General features: G+C 40.0%; 1 protein-coding gene across 1 annotated transcript in view; it reads left to right on the top strand.

Annotated features, from left to right (window-relative positions):
• The window catches only part of LOC135873981 (disintegrin and metalloproteinase domain-containing protein 18-like), a 57,665-nt gene extending 37,783 nt beyond the window's left edge, over nucleotides 1-19,882 (top strand). Inside the window, exons 13-23 of the mRNA XM_065398623.1 lie at nucleotides 182-271; nucleotides 2,059-2,257; nucleotides 3,857-3,965; nucleotides 5,164-5,347; nucleotides 8,405-8,485; nucleotides 9,495-9,612; nucleotides 12,259-12,418; nucleotides 14,464-14,496; nucleotides 17,435-17,502; nucleotides 19,247-19,308; nucleotides 19,865-19,882. Coding sequence (XP_065254695.1) covers nucleotides 182-271; nucleotides 2,059-2,257; nucleotides 3,857-3,965; nucleotides 5,164-5,347; nucleotides 8,405-8,485; nucleotides 9,495-9,612; nucleotides 12,259-12,418; nucleotides 14,464-14,496; nucleotides 17,435-17,502; nucleotides 19,247-19,308; nucleotides 19,865-19,882 — 1,122 coding nt within the window. The remainder of the gene's footprint in view (nucleotides 1-181; nucleotides 272-2,058; nucleotides 2,258-3,856; nucleotides 3,966-5,163; nucleotides 5,348-8,404; nucleotides 8,486-9,494; nucleotides 9,613-12,258; nucleotides 12,419-14,463; nucleotides 14,497-17,434; nucleotides 17,503-19,246; nucleotides 19,309-19,864) is intronic.
• Nucleotides 19,883-20,122: the final 240 nt, after the last annotated feature.

Raw genomic sequence — 20,122 nt, 5'->3', positions numbered from 1 at the left:
CTGAAGGACTATATTTATAAACAGTTTTCATGTTGGTATTAACCTTGTTGTTGCTTGACACTCATTTTTCTTTGGGGATCTTTCAAGTTGTTATTCTTAAGGAATGAGAATCTTGGACAGACAGACTTTTTAGAGAAGGAAAATTTTAGAATAGCTAATGCGTCTATGGTTTATTTTTCAGGAGTGTGCAAAAGATAAATGCTGCACTAACAAATGTAGACTTAAGCCAAGAGCAAAGTGTGGTACTGGATTATGTTGCCAAAACTGTAAGGTAAGGTGTATATTCAGGATTATCATATGTTTAACACAATTTCTAAATTTTGGAGAGACACTGTTCACTCCATAGTTAAAGATGAAAACCAGCTTTCCATCTGTGTGCACTCATACTCACACTTTGTGAAAACTGCCCTTCATACTTGACATTTGCCTGGGTGGTCTTTGGCCAAATGGAGCATTTTAATGGCATTTTTTAATTTGAATCAGACAACACTTTTCTGATATGGATGTTTGGGGAAAAATATTATTTTGAAAATTCTTTTTTCCTTTTTATAGTCAAAAAATGTCTTGGCCTAGAAACTTTCCTGTGAAGTTCATCAACTTGGTCAAAGCTCAGAAAATCCACGGGTTTGGTAGGGCTTAAGTGCCACAGTGGGCTCCACTGGAGCTCCTGAGTACTGCATGGGTGTAGCGGGGCGAGCACCCCGCTCCGGAGAGAAAGGGGTTAAAATCAGCTCTGGGAAAGGGCTGCCCCGAGGAGCCAATCAGGGGAAGGCAGGTAGCAGCCAATCCAGGCCTGGTAGGGCTGGTATAAAGAGGGCTGTGAGCTAGGAGGCCTGCAGTCTCACTCCAGCCTTGGGGTGGGAAGGACCGGGCTGCCTGGGAGCACAGGGTACCTTCAACAGAGCAGTGTTGGGGGAGGGGCAGGCTGAGCTGGGGAGCTCAGGCCTGGCAACCTCCCAGGCTGAGGCCTAACAGGAAGACCTAAGGAGGTACTGGGGCTGCAGGGAAAGGCAGCAGGTCCAACCCCCTAGCCAATGATGAGTGGCCATTGCAGACTGCAGTTTGCCCCTGAGTAAAGGGGCTAGCTGAGGACTGGCAGTGTGTCACTGAGGTGAGGTGGGCTCAGGGGAATGGGGTTCCCTGGGTGATGGGCAGCACCCCAAGGTAAGGGGCAAAACATAGTTAAAGATAGCCTCGGCCCCAGAAAGTTTACAGACTAAATAGACAAGACAGACAAAGGTTGGGAGAGGGAAATATTATTATCACCATATTACACCTGGGGAAACAGAGCACAGAAAGATTAAGTGACTTGCCCATGGTCAAAGCTGTCTGTGGTAGAGATGATAATTGAACCTAGTTCTCCTGAGTCCCAGTCCAGTGCCTTATCTACAGTTTGTCCTTCTGCTCAGTTCCCTTACTTCACCCACATAAGGGTTCCCTTAGCACTAGGGTTTGATGATCTCTTCCTTTCTTTGAAGTTCAGATTGGTATATATCTCATCTCTGCACCTTCTAGTGGAACAAGTTCTCCAGACAGGGTCAGCAGGACTATTCACATGTGTAAAATTAAGCATGTGCATAATTTTGCGGGATTAGTCTTTAAAATGAAATATTTCTGAGATAAAGGATCATATTTTACATGTCATACAAAAGCTGACACCTCTAACAGTATGATGTCTCCTGGCATCGTGGTGGGACATTTTTTCTGTACTCCCGTAGGGGAAGAGTGCCATATGCTAAATCACCAGGGCCACTCTGACAGAGGGCTTGGGGGGCTATCAGTTTATGTTTCATGACAAGGGAAAAATTGATGAAAATGATTTAAAAGAACCCTGGGTGACCTGCAGTCATACATATAGTATATATATAAGAATTTGACAAGGAATTTTCACATTCATCACAGTCAGTGACAACCACATTAAACAGCATATATGTGGTGGTGGTATTTTCTTATTCACTGTATCTTTTCTTGTGCTTTACATATATTCTGTTATTTAAACATTATAGACCATAATCTTTGTAAACCATGTACAGTCTCCTTATTCCTACTTTTTTCTAGTTTAAGGCAAAGAATAAGAAATGTAGACCCACGGCTGATAGTCAGTGTGATCTCAATGAGTACTGCAATGGGTCATCTGCATTCTGTCCAACTGATCTTTATGTTCAGAATGGACACAGATGCGAACACAATACTGCCTATTGTTACAAAGGACGTTGCCAGTCTCCTGATATAGAGTGTCAGAGGATCTATGGAAAAGGTAATGGAGACAATTATGTTCTTGTTTGTTCTAAAATCAAGTTCCACTAAATGCTGTAATAATAATAATTATTAATAAAGACTTACATAGCCACTTTCATCCATATATCCAAAACGCTTTATAGCAGTGATTAACCATATTTATTCCTTTTTATTGATGGTGGGGAAATGAGGTACAGAGTGGCCAAATTACTTGTCTAAAGTTGTCCAATGATATTAAACATTGTTATAAAGGCATGGCGGTTATCCAGAAGCTTAGATTTGATAGAAATAAAGTAAAAATGAAGTGGTGATTGTAAATTAAAATTCATTTGTAAAATATGTCTTCTTTTTTGCTAACCAAATAGCAGACTAGAAAACCAAATCCGAACAGATCTCACTCTTTGCTGCAGGGTAGATTAATTTAAATCATTATTCAAATCAGCAAGCAGGAAACCTTGATCTAAATAATCAAATTTAATCATGTTTTGCATTTGTACTTTTTCACTATTTTCCTAGAGAAGGGTTGTTTCTCACTGATTTGTAACCATTAAAGCATTGTTGAATTGCAACTAAATATAGCCTTTTCTTTGAATTTTGGTATTACCTGTTGCTAATCAGGAGAATATACAATATATGTACATTTATTTAAGCAGATATATTGCTTAATATACACTTATTCAGATTCTTTATTTTTTGCTTTTTTGTTGTTAGAAAATGATGACTGATGCATTTCATTTTTTTAAATAAATGGCGATTAATTTTTTATTTCTGATTTGCGTCAAGCTCTATTTGGATGAAAATTGAAATTCAATTAAAACTGCACAAAACCAACATTTACAATTTTTAAAAATTAGTTAAAACAACCCTAAATGTGCTGGATACACAAGAAAATTTATCAAAACATGTTTTGCTTTAAAACTAATGGATTTATTAAACAAAGGAAATATTTTAGTGAATTGAAGTGATTTCTTCAGGTCACCATTTCCTTCATGATTTTAAACCTAGTAGATCTTATCTTCTCACACCTAGTTTTTATTCTTAGACTAGAAGAGGAGAACAAGCTTTCCTGCTTTTTCATCTCCCAATTGGTTTCTCAACTTTGAATGAACTAGTTTGGAACTGAATTAGTTGAATAAACTGAAATGTATAAATTATTCTCTTTGCACCTGAAGACGAGGCTACTGCTGTCTAAAGCTGCTTTAAGACTTCAGCAAACTCTGGTTCCAGGTGCTTAGTCAGTGACTTCCACCAGTTCAGTGGTTTGACTTTCTTTAAAACTTCAGCAGCAAATGTACTGCTTAATATTATTTTTGTATTTAATTTAAATGATTACTAGATTATAGTAAATTTAGGCCTTAAGATAGGTTGTTACAATTTGAAATTTAATTTTAAAGTAAGTTTATTTTTACAAAGAAAACTGTATTTAATTTAAATAAAAATACAGTTTGAACAGAAAGATATCTGATTTTTTAATACAGACTTTTATCCTTCCTGGTTTTCTCTAATCCATGTATAGCACCTAGGTACTGCAATGATAAGCATGTTAGAAGTACTGATAGATTAATAAATGATTTAGTGTTCCTTTTAATTATACTCAATCTTATCTCAAAACTTACAGGTTCTAAAAATGCTCCTCTTGCATGTTATGAAGAAATCAATAGTCAAACAGATAGGTTTGGACACTGTGGGAATGATCCGAAGAAAGGATTTCGAACCTGTAGTTGGATGTATGTTTTTAAGGAAAAAACATATTTATTTTCTGCTTTCCTCTACTGTATGGTGCAAATGTTTACTATCTGTTCAGGCTACTTTAATTTCTTTATAAAATTTCCATTTAGTCTGTGGTGTTCTGTATACATTAGCCGTGGCCATTCTCAAAGAACGTGCAGTTGTTGAGCATCTAGACCAGGGGTCGGCAACGTTCGGCACGCGGCTCGCCAGGGTAAGCACCCTGGCGGGCTGGGCCAGTTTTATTTACCTGCTGACGTGGCAGGTTCGGCCGATCGCGGCCCCCACTGGCCGCGGTTCGCCGTCCCGGGCCAATGGGGGCGGCGAGAAGCCGCGGCCAGCACATCGCTCGCCCGCGCCGCTTCTCGCCACCCCCATTGGCCCGGGACGGCGAACCGTGGCCAGTGGGGGCCGCGATCGGCCGAACCTGCCGCGTCAGCAGGTAAATAAAACTGGCCCGGCCCGCCAGGGTGCTTACCTTGGCGAGCCACGTGCCGAACGTTGCCGACCCCTGATCTAGACCTTGATACTGTAGCATGGAATGCAAGTATTAGCAGAAGCTGTGCTTGGATCCAAGTAAGGTTATTGACTAGGCGTATTGCTCCACACTGGACAGAATAGACCTTAATGCCTTGCACACCTGCTTCCTCTTCCACCAGAAGAGCACATGGTACATAAAGGTTGAGGTGTGGGCCGTGAATGAACATAACTGAAAAAAACCATGACCTTAAGTTTAATCCTTGCATGTCCATGAAGCACAAAACTATTGGGGCAGGGATGGTGTCCCTAGCCTCTGATTGCCAGAAGCTGGGAATGGGCGACAGGGGATGGATCACTTGATGATTCCCTGTTCTGTTCATTCCCTCTGGGGCATCTGGCATTGACCACTGTCAGAAGACAGGCTACTGGGTTAGATGGACCTTTGGTCTGACCTAGTATGGCCATTCTGATGTTCTAATATGTGCCCCACTGTGGCCTCATTCCCATTTGCAGGCAAGAGTAATCTGGTGGATTTGCATCAGTTCTCTCCTTATTTCAAAGATCAGTCTTCTGCCTTCTTTGCCCTGCTCATGACCTTTATATTGCTCTAATATGTGCAATACCCTATTTGTTTTCTACAGTTTCATTTTTCTAATGTATTGCTCAATCAGCTGTCACATGTATCATTTTATTTTCCTCTGCTATTGAATTTTATAGGGATGTCACATGTGGAAAGTTAGTTTGTACATATCCAAGTCGCATTCCATTCACTAAAGAAAAAGCTGCTATCATTTATGCTCAAGTGCGCGAGCATGTATGTATATCTTTAGATTATATGAAGCCACCCACAGAGAATGACCCTCTACTGGTTAAAGAAGGCACAAAGTGTGGGCCTGGTAAAGTAAGGAAATATTTTATAAGCATCTAAAATGTCAGTATGTATGTGGACTTTGTAAACTTGATTAAGTTTTAGAAATATTTACCCTTTGGCAACATAGCTCAAGGTTATTCATTACTGATGTTTTATTTACTTACTCATTTAACTCCAGAGGAAAATTTTCAGTCTAGAGTGATTATGGATGATTATTGTAGACCTTTAGAATGATAGACGTCATCTAGTCCAACCCCCTGCTCAAAGCAGGACCAATCCCCAACTAAATCATCCCAGCCAGGACTTTGTCAAGCCTGACCTTAAAAACCTCTAAGGAAGGAGATTCCACCACCTCCCTAGGTAACCCATTCCAGTGTTAGCCACATGACTAATCCCTGTGCCTTGTTTTAATTAACTATAATGTATTTTAAACTGTGTTAGAGAATTACTTTATTACTACTTAATCATCATTATTATTTGTTTTACAGTAGTGCCTAGAGGTCCTAGTCCCATTGTAGTTGGTGCTATACAAACATATATAAAAAAGACAGTCCCTTCCACAAATTGCTTACAGTCTCAGTAATTGTCATTAGGGGGCTGCAAAATAGTGTTACCCTAGTTAAGTGTACAACCATGATCATGTTCTAAGTCTGATTTTGGATTCCTCACTCCACCAATATATAAAATAAAATCAAGGTTGAAATGTGCTGTTTTAGGGGAGAAGATAATTTAAAAACAAATATTTACTAAAATAATAAGCAGTGGTACAAGTGGAGAATCCTGGCCAACACAGGCACTGAAAGAGGCCTGATTTAAGAAGGAGTTCAAGTACAAAGTGACTGAGCTGCTAATAAAAATATGCAATCTCTCTTAAAAAAAAAAAAAAAAAAAAAAAAAGAGACCCATCAACTAAATCAGAGGATCGCAGAGTAGCAAATGTTGCTTTTAAATGAGTCTAGGTGTGATCCAGGGAATTAGAGACCTGTAAACTTTACGTCTGTACCTGGTAAATTGGCTGAAATTATAATTAAAGATGGAATAGTAAAATATCTGGAAGTTCATGAGATGATAGACACTAACACTGTTTCTGCAAAGGAAAATCATGTCTGACCAACCTATTAGAATTCTTTGAATGTGTCAGTAAAGTAGTGGATAAAGGAGAACTAGCTGACATAATTTATTTAGACTTTGAAAAGGCCTTTGACAAAGTCCTTCCCAAGAAGCTACTAAAGAGAATAAGTAGTCAGGGGGTTTGAGGCAAAGTGTTGTCAAAAATCACTCCTAGTGTAGAAACAGCTTATAACAGCAAAAGTCTGCTTTTTCAGGCATAGCTTATTCCAACCCTCCTGAGCGAAATAGACTTTACTGGCAAAAGTAAACTGGCACAGTTTTGCTAGTACAGATACTGCATCTACAGTAGGATGGTGCAGGTATGTCAGTCACAAACCAAACCCCATCACTCTCCTGAACAGAGCTATGTTGAAAAAAAGTGTAGTGTAAACCTGGCCTAAAAGACAGGAAGCAAAGAACAGTTTTAATCATAGCAAAAGATTAACAGCGGGATGCCTCATAGTTCTGTATTAGATCCAGTTTTGTTTAATATATTTACTAATGATATGGGTGAGCAATGAAGTAGCAAATTTGCATGTGACACAAAGTGATTTATGGTAGTCAGGACCAGAGAAGACTGTGAGGAACTTCAGAAAGACTTAACCAAGCTGTGTAAGTGGGCAACACAATGGCAAATAAAGTTCAATGTTGGCAAATGCAAAGTAAAACATATTGGTGGAAAATATGTACTTCTGATACACTCTGCATGGTTCTACATTAACTGTGTCAACTCAGGAAGGGACCTGAGCATCACTGTGGATAATTTATTGAAGACCTCTGCTTAATGTGCAGCTGTGGTCAAAAAACTGAACAAGATGTTAGGATGCATAAAGAATGGGATGGAAAATAATATGGAAAATATTATAATGCTATTATATGCACTGATGGTAAACCTTTATTTAGAATATTGTGGGAAGTATTGGTCACCCTATCTCATAAAGGATATTACAGAATTAGAGGGAATTCAGAGAAGAGTGACAAGAGTGATTAGAGGCGTGAAAAACTGTCATATGAAAAGAGATTGAAAAGATTAGGATTGTTTACTTTAGAAAGGAAATTAATAAGAGGGGACATGATAAAAGAGTAGAAAATATTGAATGGTCTAGAGAAGGTAGAAATTGAACACAGCCCAGAACAAAGAGTGATGCTAATCCATGCCACACAGGGGGAGGCTCAGAGTTGGAATTCCTGAAGCTCCCGAATGCACATGGGAGCTGCCTGCTACTGTACCCCGTTATGGGGTGCAGCATATTCTTCCACACCTTTGCCCTGTGCATTAGTCTCTCTCCACAGATCAGTGCAGAGGGGGTATAAGGCCATGGCCCTGCTCTCTTTCCCTTTTGGGGTGAATTGTACCTCGGGGTTTCAAGGAGGAGGCAGTCCCCGGACTCTTTGACTCCCTTCCCCAACTTGGCATTGCCGGTAACTGCAGTTGTGTGTGGCCCATACTGGAGCTGCACAACAGAATGAAAAAAGCACCTTGCTTTTCTTCCTCCCACATCTCATGCACCCCTCGAAGGGTAAGGCACAAAGTGGCCCTTAGCAATGGACTCAGCAGCCAATGGAATATAAACTATACCAGAGGAGGAAAAGAACACCAGCAGTTACAGTAGTACTCAACTTAAGAAAACATATGTATTGACAAATCAAAGTGCTTTTGCATTGTTTTTAAAAGTATTAACATACATGCTATTTGTAGATGTGGTTATTAACAGTATCTTTTCTTTCATTGCAGTTTTTCTTGAGCATCCCTTCTTAATCTGCCACTCCTATAGAATACAGGCAGCAACAATGAAATTGTCTTCATTCTGCATTGCCAGTTACCCTTTGGCAAGCATTAGAGTATTTCCATAAAGCTGTAATATGGCCTTTCCATTCTAGGCTTCTTTTCAGAGCATGCAGCCAGTATACTGAATGCTAAGATTGTCGGACTCATTTGAATTGGAATTTTATGCTATGGGTTTGTTTGTTGTTTAGGTTTGTATAAACCGCACATGCCAGTTTTATGCAGTCCTGGGATATGATTGTAATCCACAAGTAAAATGCAACGGTCATGGAGTAAGTAACAATAATATTACTATTTTGGTGTTACTGCTTCTATTAATATTGTTCAGGAAGTTCTTTCTTTATGAAACCCCATTTTGAAGTGTCTATGGATTGGCTGTAAAAGCCCTTTTGGGCTTACACTTGGTGTCCAAAATCACAATACCACTGTCAGTTATTTATGGGAATAATTGAGTAAAATAATTTACACCATTTTTCTTTCTTAGAACCAGTAACAAAATTAGAATGTGAGAAAGAGATTGTTATGCACAATATAATTATGAAATGATTAATTGCTTGGGCAGATTAGTAAAAGAAAAAAAATCAAATAAGGGTCAAGATCTGTATCTTTGAACAGGAGGGAGCTGCACATGACCAAATTAGTGTAGATTTATAAAAAATGTAACATGACTGTAGACAGTGGGAGGAACCATGCTGGTGTAGTGGATTGAGGACAGGAGGGAAAACTAGCAAGTCCCTGAGTTCTAATTTCAGTTTTGCCATTACCTTGGTGTTGACCTTGGGCAAGTCAGTCCACCTCTCTGGTCCAAGGAACAGTACAGTATAGCATACTTGCCTCAAAGGGCTTTATGCTTTATATTTATACAGCTTTTTGAGGAGGTTAGATGCTGTCTTATTTTCAGCTCATTGTCTGGTGTATTTTCTGAAGTGTCAGACTGTTTAGTAAAATTTGGGCCTCACCCTATCCCACTAAAGTCAATGCAAAATTCATATTGATATCAGTGGGAGTAGGATTAGTCCTTGGTCTAGCTAGAACAAGGAGGTTGACAAGAAAAGTGTAATCTCAGAGCACTAGTCTTCAACCTGTGATTCGTGGACCCCTGGGAGTCCGCACACTATGTCTAAGATTTCCAGAGGGCTCTGCGCCTCCATTTGAAATTTTTTAGGGGTCCACAGATGACAAAAGGTTGAAAACCACTGTCTTAGAAGGTACCCAACAGTACTCATCTCTGAGGAAAACTCACTAAATGAGTAATTTTGCTATATTCCCCTGTGTTTTCAGGTATGCAACAATAAGAAACATTGTCATTGTAATCCTGGCTGGAATCCTCCAGATTGCACAACGAAAGGCTCTCCAGTAGGGGGAAGTATTGACAGTGGGCTTCGATTTTTGGACTCTGGTTAGTAATCCAAGCAAATCTGGTAAATCAAATGCCCTTCATCTCACTGACCTGAATTCAGAGACTCTTCTCTAAATGAAAAAGAGTGGGGATATGATACTTTGGTGATGGGCATCTTAGATAAACATACCATCGTAATATCCAGAAAATCACACCACCAGTGATGGGGTAGCTAAGAGGAAAACCTGTAAACTGAAATTCTATATTTTTGCGAAAAAAGAATGTTTGTAATACAGGAAATGAGGAATTTGCTATATTTTTTTGTGCTATGTGGTTACTAAATATTATTATATACTACTGAAGTTGCTGGGATTTTTTTTAATGTATTGAATTTTTGAGGTTCACAGAGTATCCAGATATGTTTTGTTAGTTTTTTAATAAATACAAATACATAAATAATACTACTAGACTTCATTTGCTTAATGACATAGCATCAGATTCTAGTCTCAGTTACTTCTGATTTACACAGACACAGTTGAGGGCAGAGTCTGGCCTATACTTATTAATAGGTACTACCATAATACAAATAATAAGAATAGTGTCTGTGTTAAGAAAATGCTAAAGTATTATATTATCTTATAAACAGATATACAGCCTCTGTTGACAGATAGATGGCACACCGGGCTAATACATCAGGCTCGGAATCATCTCTCTCTCAACACACTGCTAGTTTCTCCAATTCAACCATATAGTACAAATGCTTTTGAGATCTGGAAAGATATCTGTCATTTGAGGATAAGACTGCATGGAAAAGCTTTCATAATCCCTGCCTGCACTCTGTCCACTTTAGTTAGCAGAATCAGTGTCTCTCTTTCTTCATTGTTAAAATATATCCCTAAATATTTAAACTACAAAATACAAATATTCACTTTGTTTTGAAAAGTTAACTTTAAAACATAATCCATGACTTTGATTTCAAAACTGTTAAGTCTAAAGAAAGTAAAAAAAATACTTTAGGGAATACAATTGTGTGGAATTAAAACTTGCGACCAAAACTGAAACAGTTTGTGCATCAGAAGCTGGTAAAAAAATTCCAGTGTTGGTGAGGAGGGTCTGTGATATCCAAGCTTTACTGAGTAATCCCCCATTTTACAGATTTTCTTTCTATTTTTTTTTTGTTAAGCATTGTTAATGGGCTCAGCCCTGTACCAGGTACATGAATAAAGATAATCTCTACACTAGAGAGCTTTCAGTCTAGAAGGAGAAATTGGTGCTGCTGTGAATCTAAAACTTTTACCGAAGATGATTATTGAATTCTGCCTAAACCGCAATATTATTATAATGTCAGTATTTTTTCGAAACCATATAGTCTCAAATGAGGAGTCAAAATTTCACAAGCTCAATGTTAAAGTTGACCTGCAAAGGTTAAAAAAAAAAAAAAGGCTTGTGTCCTTTATTCTGCTTTATGATGTATACAGAAGGTCTGGAATTGTATGTTAGTGTATGGTGGGTCTTTGATTGATTTGGATTTTTTCCTTTCAATGTATGCCAAAAATTCAGATCTTACCAGCCTTGTTTTTCCTAGAAGTCTCTATTGATGACCAAATAACTAGTAAATATGACTGGCTGAAGTGATTTTATTCAAACTATTTAAAACTTTACTTCAAACACCTAACAAACATTCACAAGAAAAGCTCTTTTGTTAGTTATTCAACATCCTCCTGAGCTCCCAAATCCACTACTCTGGGTCCTTCCAGCAAAAACAAGGGAGAGGGACAGAAGACTTTATATTCCTGATATATCTAAGATAAAAAAAAGCAAGGGAAACATATTTCAGGCCTTTTGAAAGATGAGCTACTTTCTTGAGTTGGGAGCTACGTCAGATGCCCCTTTAGGGAGAGCAGTATTACAATTTCCAGTTAGTTGATCCTCCACCATATCCTTTTAATTGGGTAGTAACTGCCAGAGGCGTAGCGAGCGCCCTCCGTACCCTCCGACCGGAGGGGGCCCCGCAAGGAAGGGGGGGGCCCCTAAAAGTGGCAAAATAAATACCGCATTCCAGTTTCTGCATTGTAAGGGGCCCCGCCCGGACATATGTTCGGAGGGGGCCACCGTTCGGAGGGGGCCACGTTCTTTGTTGCTACGGCCCTGGTAACTGCATATTAATCTTCCAAGAGCAAGGATGTGCCTATGCAATTTCATGAACAAGAAAGGAAGGTTACTGGAGTTCCTCTGCTCATCATCCACACTCATGCACCCTACTTCGTTGGAGTTTTCAATCAGGCTTACAACTGTGTGACTGGAACTAAGGGACGAGTGAGTCTGTCACCTTTCAGTAACCTCAGTTCTGAATGCTAGGTCCTGAGGGTGACTGTATGTGGTCCCAATAATTTTACTGCTCTAAATGTTTATGCCACAGATTGTGTATGTTGAGGCAATATACTCAGAGAACTTCATTCCAGTAAGTAACCCTCATTTATTATTAAGCCATGACTATAAATGAGATTCAGGAAATGAGTAAACTTGTACACAAAGTTATCACAATTTCCATTTTTTAACCAAATGGAAACTATTTTATTCTAGAAAGGACTGTATGCTTTTATAATCTCAGATAACTTTCTCTCTCTTTCCCCTTATAAACGACACAGAATGCTGGGAGTTGAGCAGCTTGGATTTGTGAAATCTGTTGTGTATTTTCCTTTCTAGATATGATCTTAGAAAGAGCTTCCCAAAACACTTTGAAGAATTGGCTGCTGCTAAGTTTCTGTCTCTTTCTGCCTGTCCTTGTTGGTTCTATCATCATGATTGTAAAATGGAATGATTTGAGTAGATTCTGCTCAAAGGAGGAGGACTCACAAGCCGATGAGTAAATAATTTTGTTCACCTAATTAACTAATTCCAAGCCTTCATTTACAGATCTGGGATCTCTCTAGGCAGTGGTGGAGGTGATGAGTTCATGAGCAAGATCATATGAATATGGGATGGTTGAATGGACAGTCAGTGGTGTGCATTGGGAACTGTATGCTTTTAAACTTCTGAGATGATTTCGTGAGCATACACAAATGGAGCTAGGCAATAATGGACATACTATGCTAAATACGCTGTTGCAGTAGAAAGGACAGTAACAGAAAAAACTGATTTCAGAAAGTCAGGCCTGTAGCTGTATAAAAGGAGTTAAAGAAAATTGGCTTGAATTCAGTAATACTTGGGAAAATCACAGTGGAAAAGGGAAAAATTAAATATTTAAGATACATACAACTGTGGCTTCATATGCCAGTGAAAACTAAAAATCTTGAAAGGCAACCAAAATCCACCAGTCTAAGTGGAAATGTGAATAGCAATGTGGGGGACCAACTAAGGGCATTTAAATTGTATGAAGAAAGAGAGATCTGCAAATTAGTTTTAGAAACTAAGCTAAATATGAGTCAACAGTGTGATGCTGTTGCAAAAAAAGCAAACATGATTCTGGGATGTATTAACAGGTGTGTTGTGAGCAAGACACGAGAAGTCATTCTTCCGCTCTACTCTGCTCTGGTTAGGCCTCAGCTGGAGTATTGTGTCCAGTTCTGGGCACCGCATTTCAAGAAAGATGTGGAGAAATTGGAAAGGGTCCAGAGAAGAGCAACAAGAATGATTAAAGGTCTTGAGAACATGACCTATGAAGGAAGGCTGAAAGAATTGGGCTTGTTTAGTTTGGAAAAGAGAAGACTGAGAGGGGACATGATAGCAGTTTTCAGGTATCTAAAAGGGTGTCATAAGGAGGAGGGAGAAAACTTGTTCACCTTAGCCTCTAAGGATAGAACAAGAAGCAATGGGCTTAAACTGCAGCGAGGGAGGTCTAGGTTGGACATTAGGAAAAAGTTCCTAACTGTCAGGGTGGTTAAACACTGGAATAAATTGCCTAGGGAGGTTGTGGAATCTCCATCTCTGGAGATATTTAAGAGTAGGTTAGATAAATGTCTATCAGGGATGGTCTAGACAGTATTTGGTCCTGCCATGCGGGCAGGGGACTGGACTCGATGACCTCTCGAGGTCCCTTCCAGTCCTAGAATCTATGAATCTATGAAAGATGGAGCCAAACTGTGACTCAATCTACTAGCTTGGGCCCTTATGCCTGTGTCTCTGTCTCCAGTCCCATGTAAATAGGCTTGGAAGGATTAGATTTTCATTGGTGTCAGTAAATGTCAGTTTCACCGAACACACACCAAACAACAGCAACAAAAATGTCCATCAATGGTAATCAAAATTTGCCCATAGGCAAAGTAAGGAAAATGATTGAGAACTTATTAGACTGTGATTTAAAGGTATTTAATTTGGCTATTTTGACGTGATGTTGACAATTTGTTTTAATGGTCAGAAAGTTTTAACTTGTTGAATCTCAATGTCTACTGTCATTAAATAATTATTGCCTGACCTCCACCATAACTTTCTACAACTGTGAAAATGTAAATGAATACAGATTGAAAAAAAATTCTTAAAACTCATAATATTGCACAACTCTGAACATTTAAATAGGTAAAAGTAAACATTGATATTATCCATCAGAGTTATAAAAAAATAAAAATGTAATTCTGCCAAGGCTACATGTAAGTCATGGGCACAGGGATTTGGACTAGCGGAACCTGATGCAGGACAGGGGCCAAAATCAGTATATGGCATTTTCATAATAAGTATTTTTTTTTTACAGAAATTGCACTTTGAAAGTCTTCCTGTCCTGCAGGAAAATAATGTATTTTATAGGAACTCTGTATTCGTCAGTAGAATTCACCTTAGATAGCAAGAAATTCTCTTCTGAATTGCTGGAATTTTGAAGAGACAGAACTGAATATGCTCTGTAGTTTCGAGACTATGTGAAGCGTTTAATTCGTTTTAAATAATCTTCTCTCTCATTTTTTAAAAATCTAAATCTAGATCAGAAGACTTGAGCCTGTCAGACAATCGAAGGTAAGTTTCAAATATGTAGCACACACTCTCACACTTTACCATTTACATTTTATTTATTACTTGTATTACAAAAGTACTCCAAGGCCCCAATCAGGGTTGGATCCTATTGTGTTAGGCACAATTGAGGAAAGAGGATAAAACACAGATTCTCTGAGAAAGCTGGTCAGAAGTGGTGTAGTTTCAATACATACCGGTTTATTCTTCAAAATACTGTCTACTCATTATGCAGTAGGTTTTTCTAAACGTCTGTTCTGGAATATCCATAATTATATTTGTATTGGTGAAAAATATAAACCTCATAATGTTATGTTGTGTTTGAATATTTTTACAAATAATCAATGGCATGCAGTGTATTAGATCAAGTGCATTTTGTTAAAGCTATTTGTGCTCCTAATGCTGAACTATACACATTAAGGAAATGCATAAGCATAACAAACAAACATAAATCCCCTTTTGAAGAGTCTGGCCTGGTTGTTCTATTTATTTGTTGTTGCTATATGCAATGATACGTCTGTTCCCTCCCCCGCTTTTCTGCCACAGTATGTAGGTAATAGCAGAGACCTGAAGACTAAAATGGACCAGGCATAAACCGAAGATAGGAAGAGAAGGCCGAGATCCTGGTTCTTGGGAAGAAAAAATGAGACTAGATTATAGTTGCAGTGATGTATTTTATAAGCTGTTTTGCTTTTGTGAATAAAATATAGCTTGTCCATAAAGTGCAGTGTAGTTAGTGCCTTCAGGTAGCTCCAGGTGAGTTCTCCTCCCCACATGCACTGCACAGAGGATGGATGTGTGATAGATTTGCCAACATAATGCAAGAGATGCATGTGTTAGTGCTTGGCATCCCAACACAGACACCCCCAATGCTGCACCACACCTCCCAAAACCCCCACAGTCTCCACCTCCCATACTGCCTCCAACAACCTTCTACACTGCCCCCACCTCCGAACACCCCTCTACACCGCCCCCACCTCCCACACTGCCCTACCTCCCAACACCCTTCCACACTGCTCCCAACATCCCCCACACCTCCCAACAACACCACAGTCCCCACCCCCCACACTGCCCCCCCTCCCAACACCCTTCCACACTGCTCCCAACCCCCCCTCCCAACACCCTTCCACACTGCTCCCAACCCCCCCACAGTCCCCACCCCCACACTGCCCCACCTGTGTGTGAGGGAGGGGGGCCGGGCCGGGGGGGGGCGGGGCTCGGTCTCAGTCACGCGCTGCCAGCCGGCTCGAGGCCCCAGGAGGCCGTTTCACCGCCCGACCGTTCCCGGCTCCAACTGGCGCCGCCTACCCCGCACCATGGGACTCGTCCTGGCGCTGCTCCTGGCCCACCTCCTCCCCGCGCTGGGTGAGACCCCCACCACTGCCCCCCGCACCTCCGGGAGAGCCCCCCATGTCACTGCCCCCCCGGGGGGAGACGGGTCATGTCACTGCCCCCCTGGGAGAGACCCCCCCTTGTCACTGCCCCCCCGGGAGAGACCCCCCAATGTCACTGTCTCCATGACTGACCCCCCTGGGAGAGACCTCCCTCACTGTCCCCCATGTTACTCTTCCCCACCCCGAGGAGAGACTCCCATGTCACTGCTCCTCCCCTACCCCACCCCCTGCCAGGGAGACACTCCTCATGTTACTGCCCCTGCCAGGGAGAGGCCCCGCTTGTCACTGCCCCTCACCCCTCCGGGAAACATGGCTCATGTCACTTCTCCCCTGGGAGAGACCCACCCCCAGTCACATCTCCCCAGGAGAGACCCCCCATGTCATTGCCCCCATCACTGACCCCCTGGGAGAGACCTCCCTCACTGTCCCCCATGTCACTCTTCCCCCCCCCCCAAGGAGAGAGAGTCCCCCATGCCAATTCTCCCCCATTCCAGGGAAAAGAGACCTACCCTATATCACTGCCCCCCTCCTTCCGGGGAGAGAGATCCCCATTTCACTGCAATGTCTTCTGGCAACTGCCCCCGCTTCAGGGATAGACCCCCTCCCCCCGTGTGTCATTCTGTTTGGGTGGGTGCTGCGAGAGCTCTTCTGATGTCACTGGCTCCCTGGAGACAGACATCTCCATGCCACTTCACCCCCAGAGACATCAGCTCTGTTCCCATGTCACTGCTCCCTCAAGAGCCACCCTCAGCACTGAGAAGCCTTCTGCTGTCCCTCCTACAGCTCCCCTATCCCTGACCCTCCAGGTGAGAGAAGAAGGGAGAGGCTTGGTGGAGAGCCAGGCCTCTGAGGTAAATGAATCAGGGAGTTGAATCCTGTGAGTCCCAGGCCCTGGCAGATTTTGTTCTCTCACCCAGTGTTCATCATTATGTGTTCCAGGAAAGATCTTTCGTGTTGCATATCTCCAAGCAGTGTAGCGCGACAGGCCTTAATGGAGGTGACACTATAGAACTGGGAACAGCGAGACAGGGCATGATGGGCCAAGGGCCTGCAGAAAAGGGGAGAGCTAGAAATCAGGGCATTGATAAAGCAATTTCACATTTGACACATATTCAGGGAAGGGAGCGAGGCAGTTAGCTAGGTGAAGGGAAAAGTTTTAAGCTTACATTTGAAGAAGAAACTTGATTGGATTGGCTCAGAGGGAGAAAGTGCCAGCTAAACAGGCAGCAAAAACAAAAGAGCTTAAAACCTTCCCCCAGTTTCGGCGAATGAAGCGGAAAGAGAGGAAGCCAAGATTAGAGGAGTAGTGTGCGTTTATATGGGGAATAAGGTGGATGTGGACCCAGAGCAGATTGAAGAGAGAGTCAGTCAAGTATGCCAGACACCAAGATGACAGTTTTATATTGCATTCAGAAATGGAGAGGAAGCCATGGCTGGTGATAGAGACGGGAGGATGGATAGGAAGGAACAGTTTAGGCAGATAGTGAAGGGTGATGTATGACCGGGGGAATATTAATAAATATAGTTAGTGAAGATTTTTTCTTCTCTAGGTTCTCAACGAACATTTCTGCAAATCATGGTTCCATGGTCAATGCCATCATATCAAAATGGAAATCAGGTACTAGTGCTTATAATTAAGAAATTTAATTATTAAAAAATATGGACTCGTATATAATAATTTTGCTTAGCTGAAGGTACAACTAGAAATCCTTCCGTGCACAAATTCTTGTGGCTTTTATAATTTCTGTGTACCATCATGAAATATTGTACAGTCAACCATCTTGATATACTGACCTAGATATGACAAAGTGCTCGAGCATTTAAACGTTTAGATTTAAAGGGGAGCTGCAAATCTCTTGTACAACATTTTTTTAAAAGTTTCAGCTTCCAAAATCTTACAGGTATTGGCTTGAAATTTACTGGCAGTCTTAGTCTTGTCAAATGCAAAGTAATGCTCAATGAAGGAATAATTTAAACTATTTGCATGTATTGCAGTGTTTTAAATTAATGTAATGTCTCAGGAGAAAGATCCCCGTGGTTCATTGTGAATACCTCATTGAAATCATTTGCTCAGAGTGCAGCTCCGGTCAAAAAAAACAAATAAAGTGTATATAAATAATGGGATAGAAATAATACTGAAAATATTATCCAATTACACAAATTGATAACACACTCTCACCTGGAATATTGCATTCAGTTCTAGACATCTTGTCTCTGAAAAGTGTTACAGAAATAGAAGAGTTCTTGAGTTGGGCAACAAAACAATTCGACACGTGGGAAAATTTCTGTATGAGGAGAGTTCAGTTGAGAAGGAAGAGGAACAAGAGGGGACGATGATGATGATATGTATAAAATAAGAGCAAGCACAATGAAATATTCAATGGAAATGAAAGGCAATATATGTGTGATTGCTGAAAGGAAATAAAAGTTTTATTGGATAACATAATTTTTATAAGGGATATAAACCCTCCTTATTCAGGGTATAATCCAAACACTAATGAAAGGGGATTAGGAATAAATTTAATTTATGAGCAGGTTATTCCATAATGGTCCACTATACTTCTTGTACCTGCCTTTGATATATCTGGTACAAGCTATTGCTGGAGATAGGATAATAGACTAGACTAGTACTGGTCTGAACCATTATGGCAATTCTTATGTAAATAATTTGCACATAATGTTACTTGTTTTTTAAAGTCTAATCATTTTTATTGATGATTGTATTCAATTATTTTTAAATGGTTTTACAGTCACTTTTATGATAGCTGTACATCATGATATTATGAACCCTGGTGGGTTTGTGCTCAGTTGCACTATCAGTATAATTATTTGGCTCCCATGAAAATAACTTCCTATACTGTATCACTTTGTATAGAAATTTTATTGCCACATAAAATATTCTTTTAAATTATATAGTGTACACTGATATGTGATTTTGTCCCCTGTGGTAATTGGAGCAGGATTTCACGTAGTTTATTAATTGTAACTACATATTTTGAATTGTTATATTGTTTTTCCTTTTAACATTTTCTCCTTCTCCTTAGCTGTGGTTGCTTATAGACAAGGAGCTTTTAAAAGGAACATATGATTCAGTTTAAGAAAGAAAAGATTGAGTCACTCTGCACAGCACAGAGCTTTGGAAGGGCACAACACAATATGTTTTGGTAGATGTCAAGAGGGGTCAACCCTGGTCTGGTGTATTTTAATCTCAATTTGTCCATTTCTCTTGAGAAACACTTGCAGTGTACTTCTTCATTAAGCACTTTAAATTTATGTTCATGTTTAGTAGATGCAGAATTATTGAGCTATTTAAAATACTGTGTTAGTAAATCTCTTTTTCTCTGTCATTCTGGATGCGTTAGAACCAGGTGTCCTATGTTATTACAATAGAAGAGAGGTCATATACCCTTCACCTGAAGCAACAGTAAGTGACTGACTTTCTTCCTCACCTTTTGGCTGGGTACTGTGTAATCTGCTATTATAAATGTTTCTAATAAATCCTGTCAGGTATTGGATGACTTGTTTTTAACTTCCCTTTGTTTTCCAGTCTTTGGTTATTATTTTTTGTTTGTAAGAGTCCAAACTTATACTTCTCTATCTTATTGCTTTAGCCTGTTATTCTTATTATTATGCACTGACAATTGATGAGTAGGAAATACCCTCACAGATCCTTGAGTTTCAAAACTTAAGGAGAAGATTGAGAAGCTGACTGGCAAACAGCAAAAGAACTTGGAATCCTCAGAAGGGTTTGTAGCTGTGTACCTTGAAGGCTGATCATTACTGTCACCCCATCTAACTCAACAATTTTCCAATCGGAAAGAAAACATAAAACATTAAATTGTGACTCAAGAAACTGAACTAAAGGGTGGAAAAAAATCATTGCAGCATGCTGAAATAAGTGTGAGTGCTCTTTAAATTTTCAGGAATGTATAATACTTATTTTGGAATTCAAATTTTTTTCTTTTCTTTTTTTTAAATAGAGTTTTTTTACCCAATAATTTCAGGGTGTATACTTACAGCCAAGAGGGGTCTGTTCATTCTAATTTCCCACATATTAAGGTAAGATTTATTTACTGTGTCTTGCAGGTTTAGCTTTTTCAAAATAGACTCGCTGTTAGAAATACTCTCTGGGGATTTTACTTATATTTTTAAGTATTAAAATGACTCTCCTGTTGGAAAGTACCTTAGACTTTTCTTATTTATTGCTAATCCTGGTATGGGCTTCTTCAATGAAAGGT

Source organism: Emys orbicularis, chromosome 2 (genome assembly GCF_028017835.1).
Source record: "Emys orbicularis isolate rEmyOrb1 chromosome 2, rEmyOrb1.hap1, whole genome shotgun sequence".
NCBI lineage: Eukaryota > Metazoa > Chordata > Testudines > Emydidae > Emys > Emys orbicularis.
This window is presented reverse-complemented; position numbering and strand designations above follow the sequence as displayed.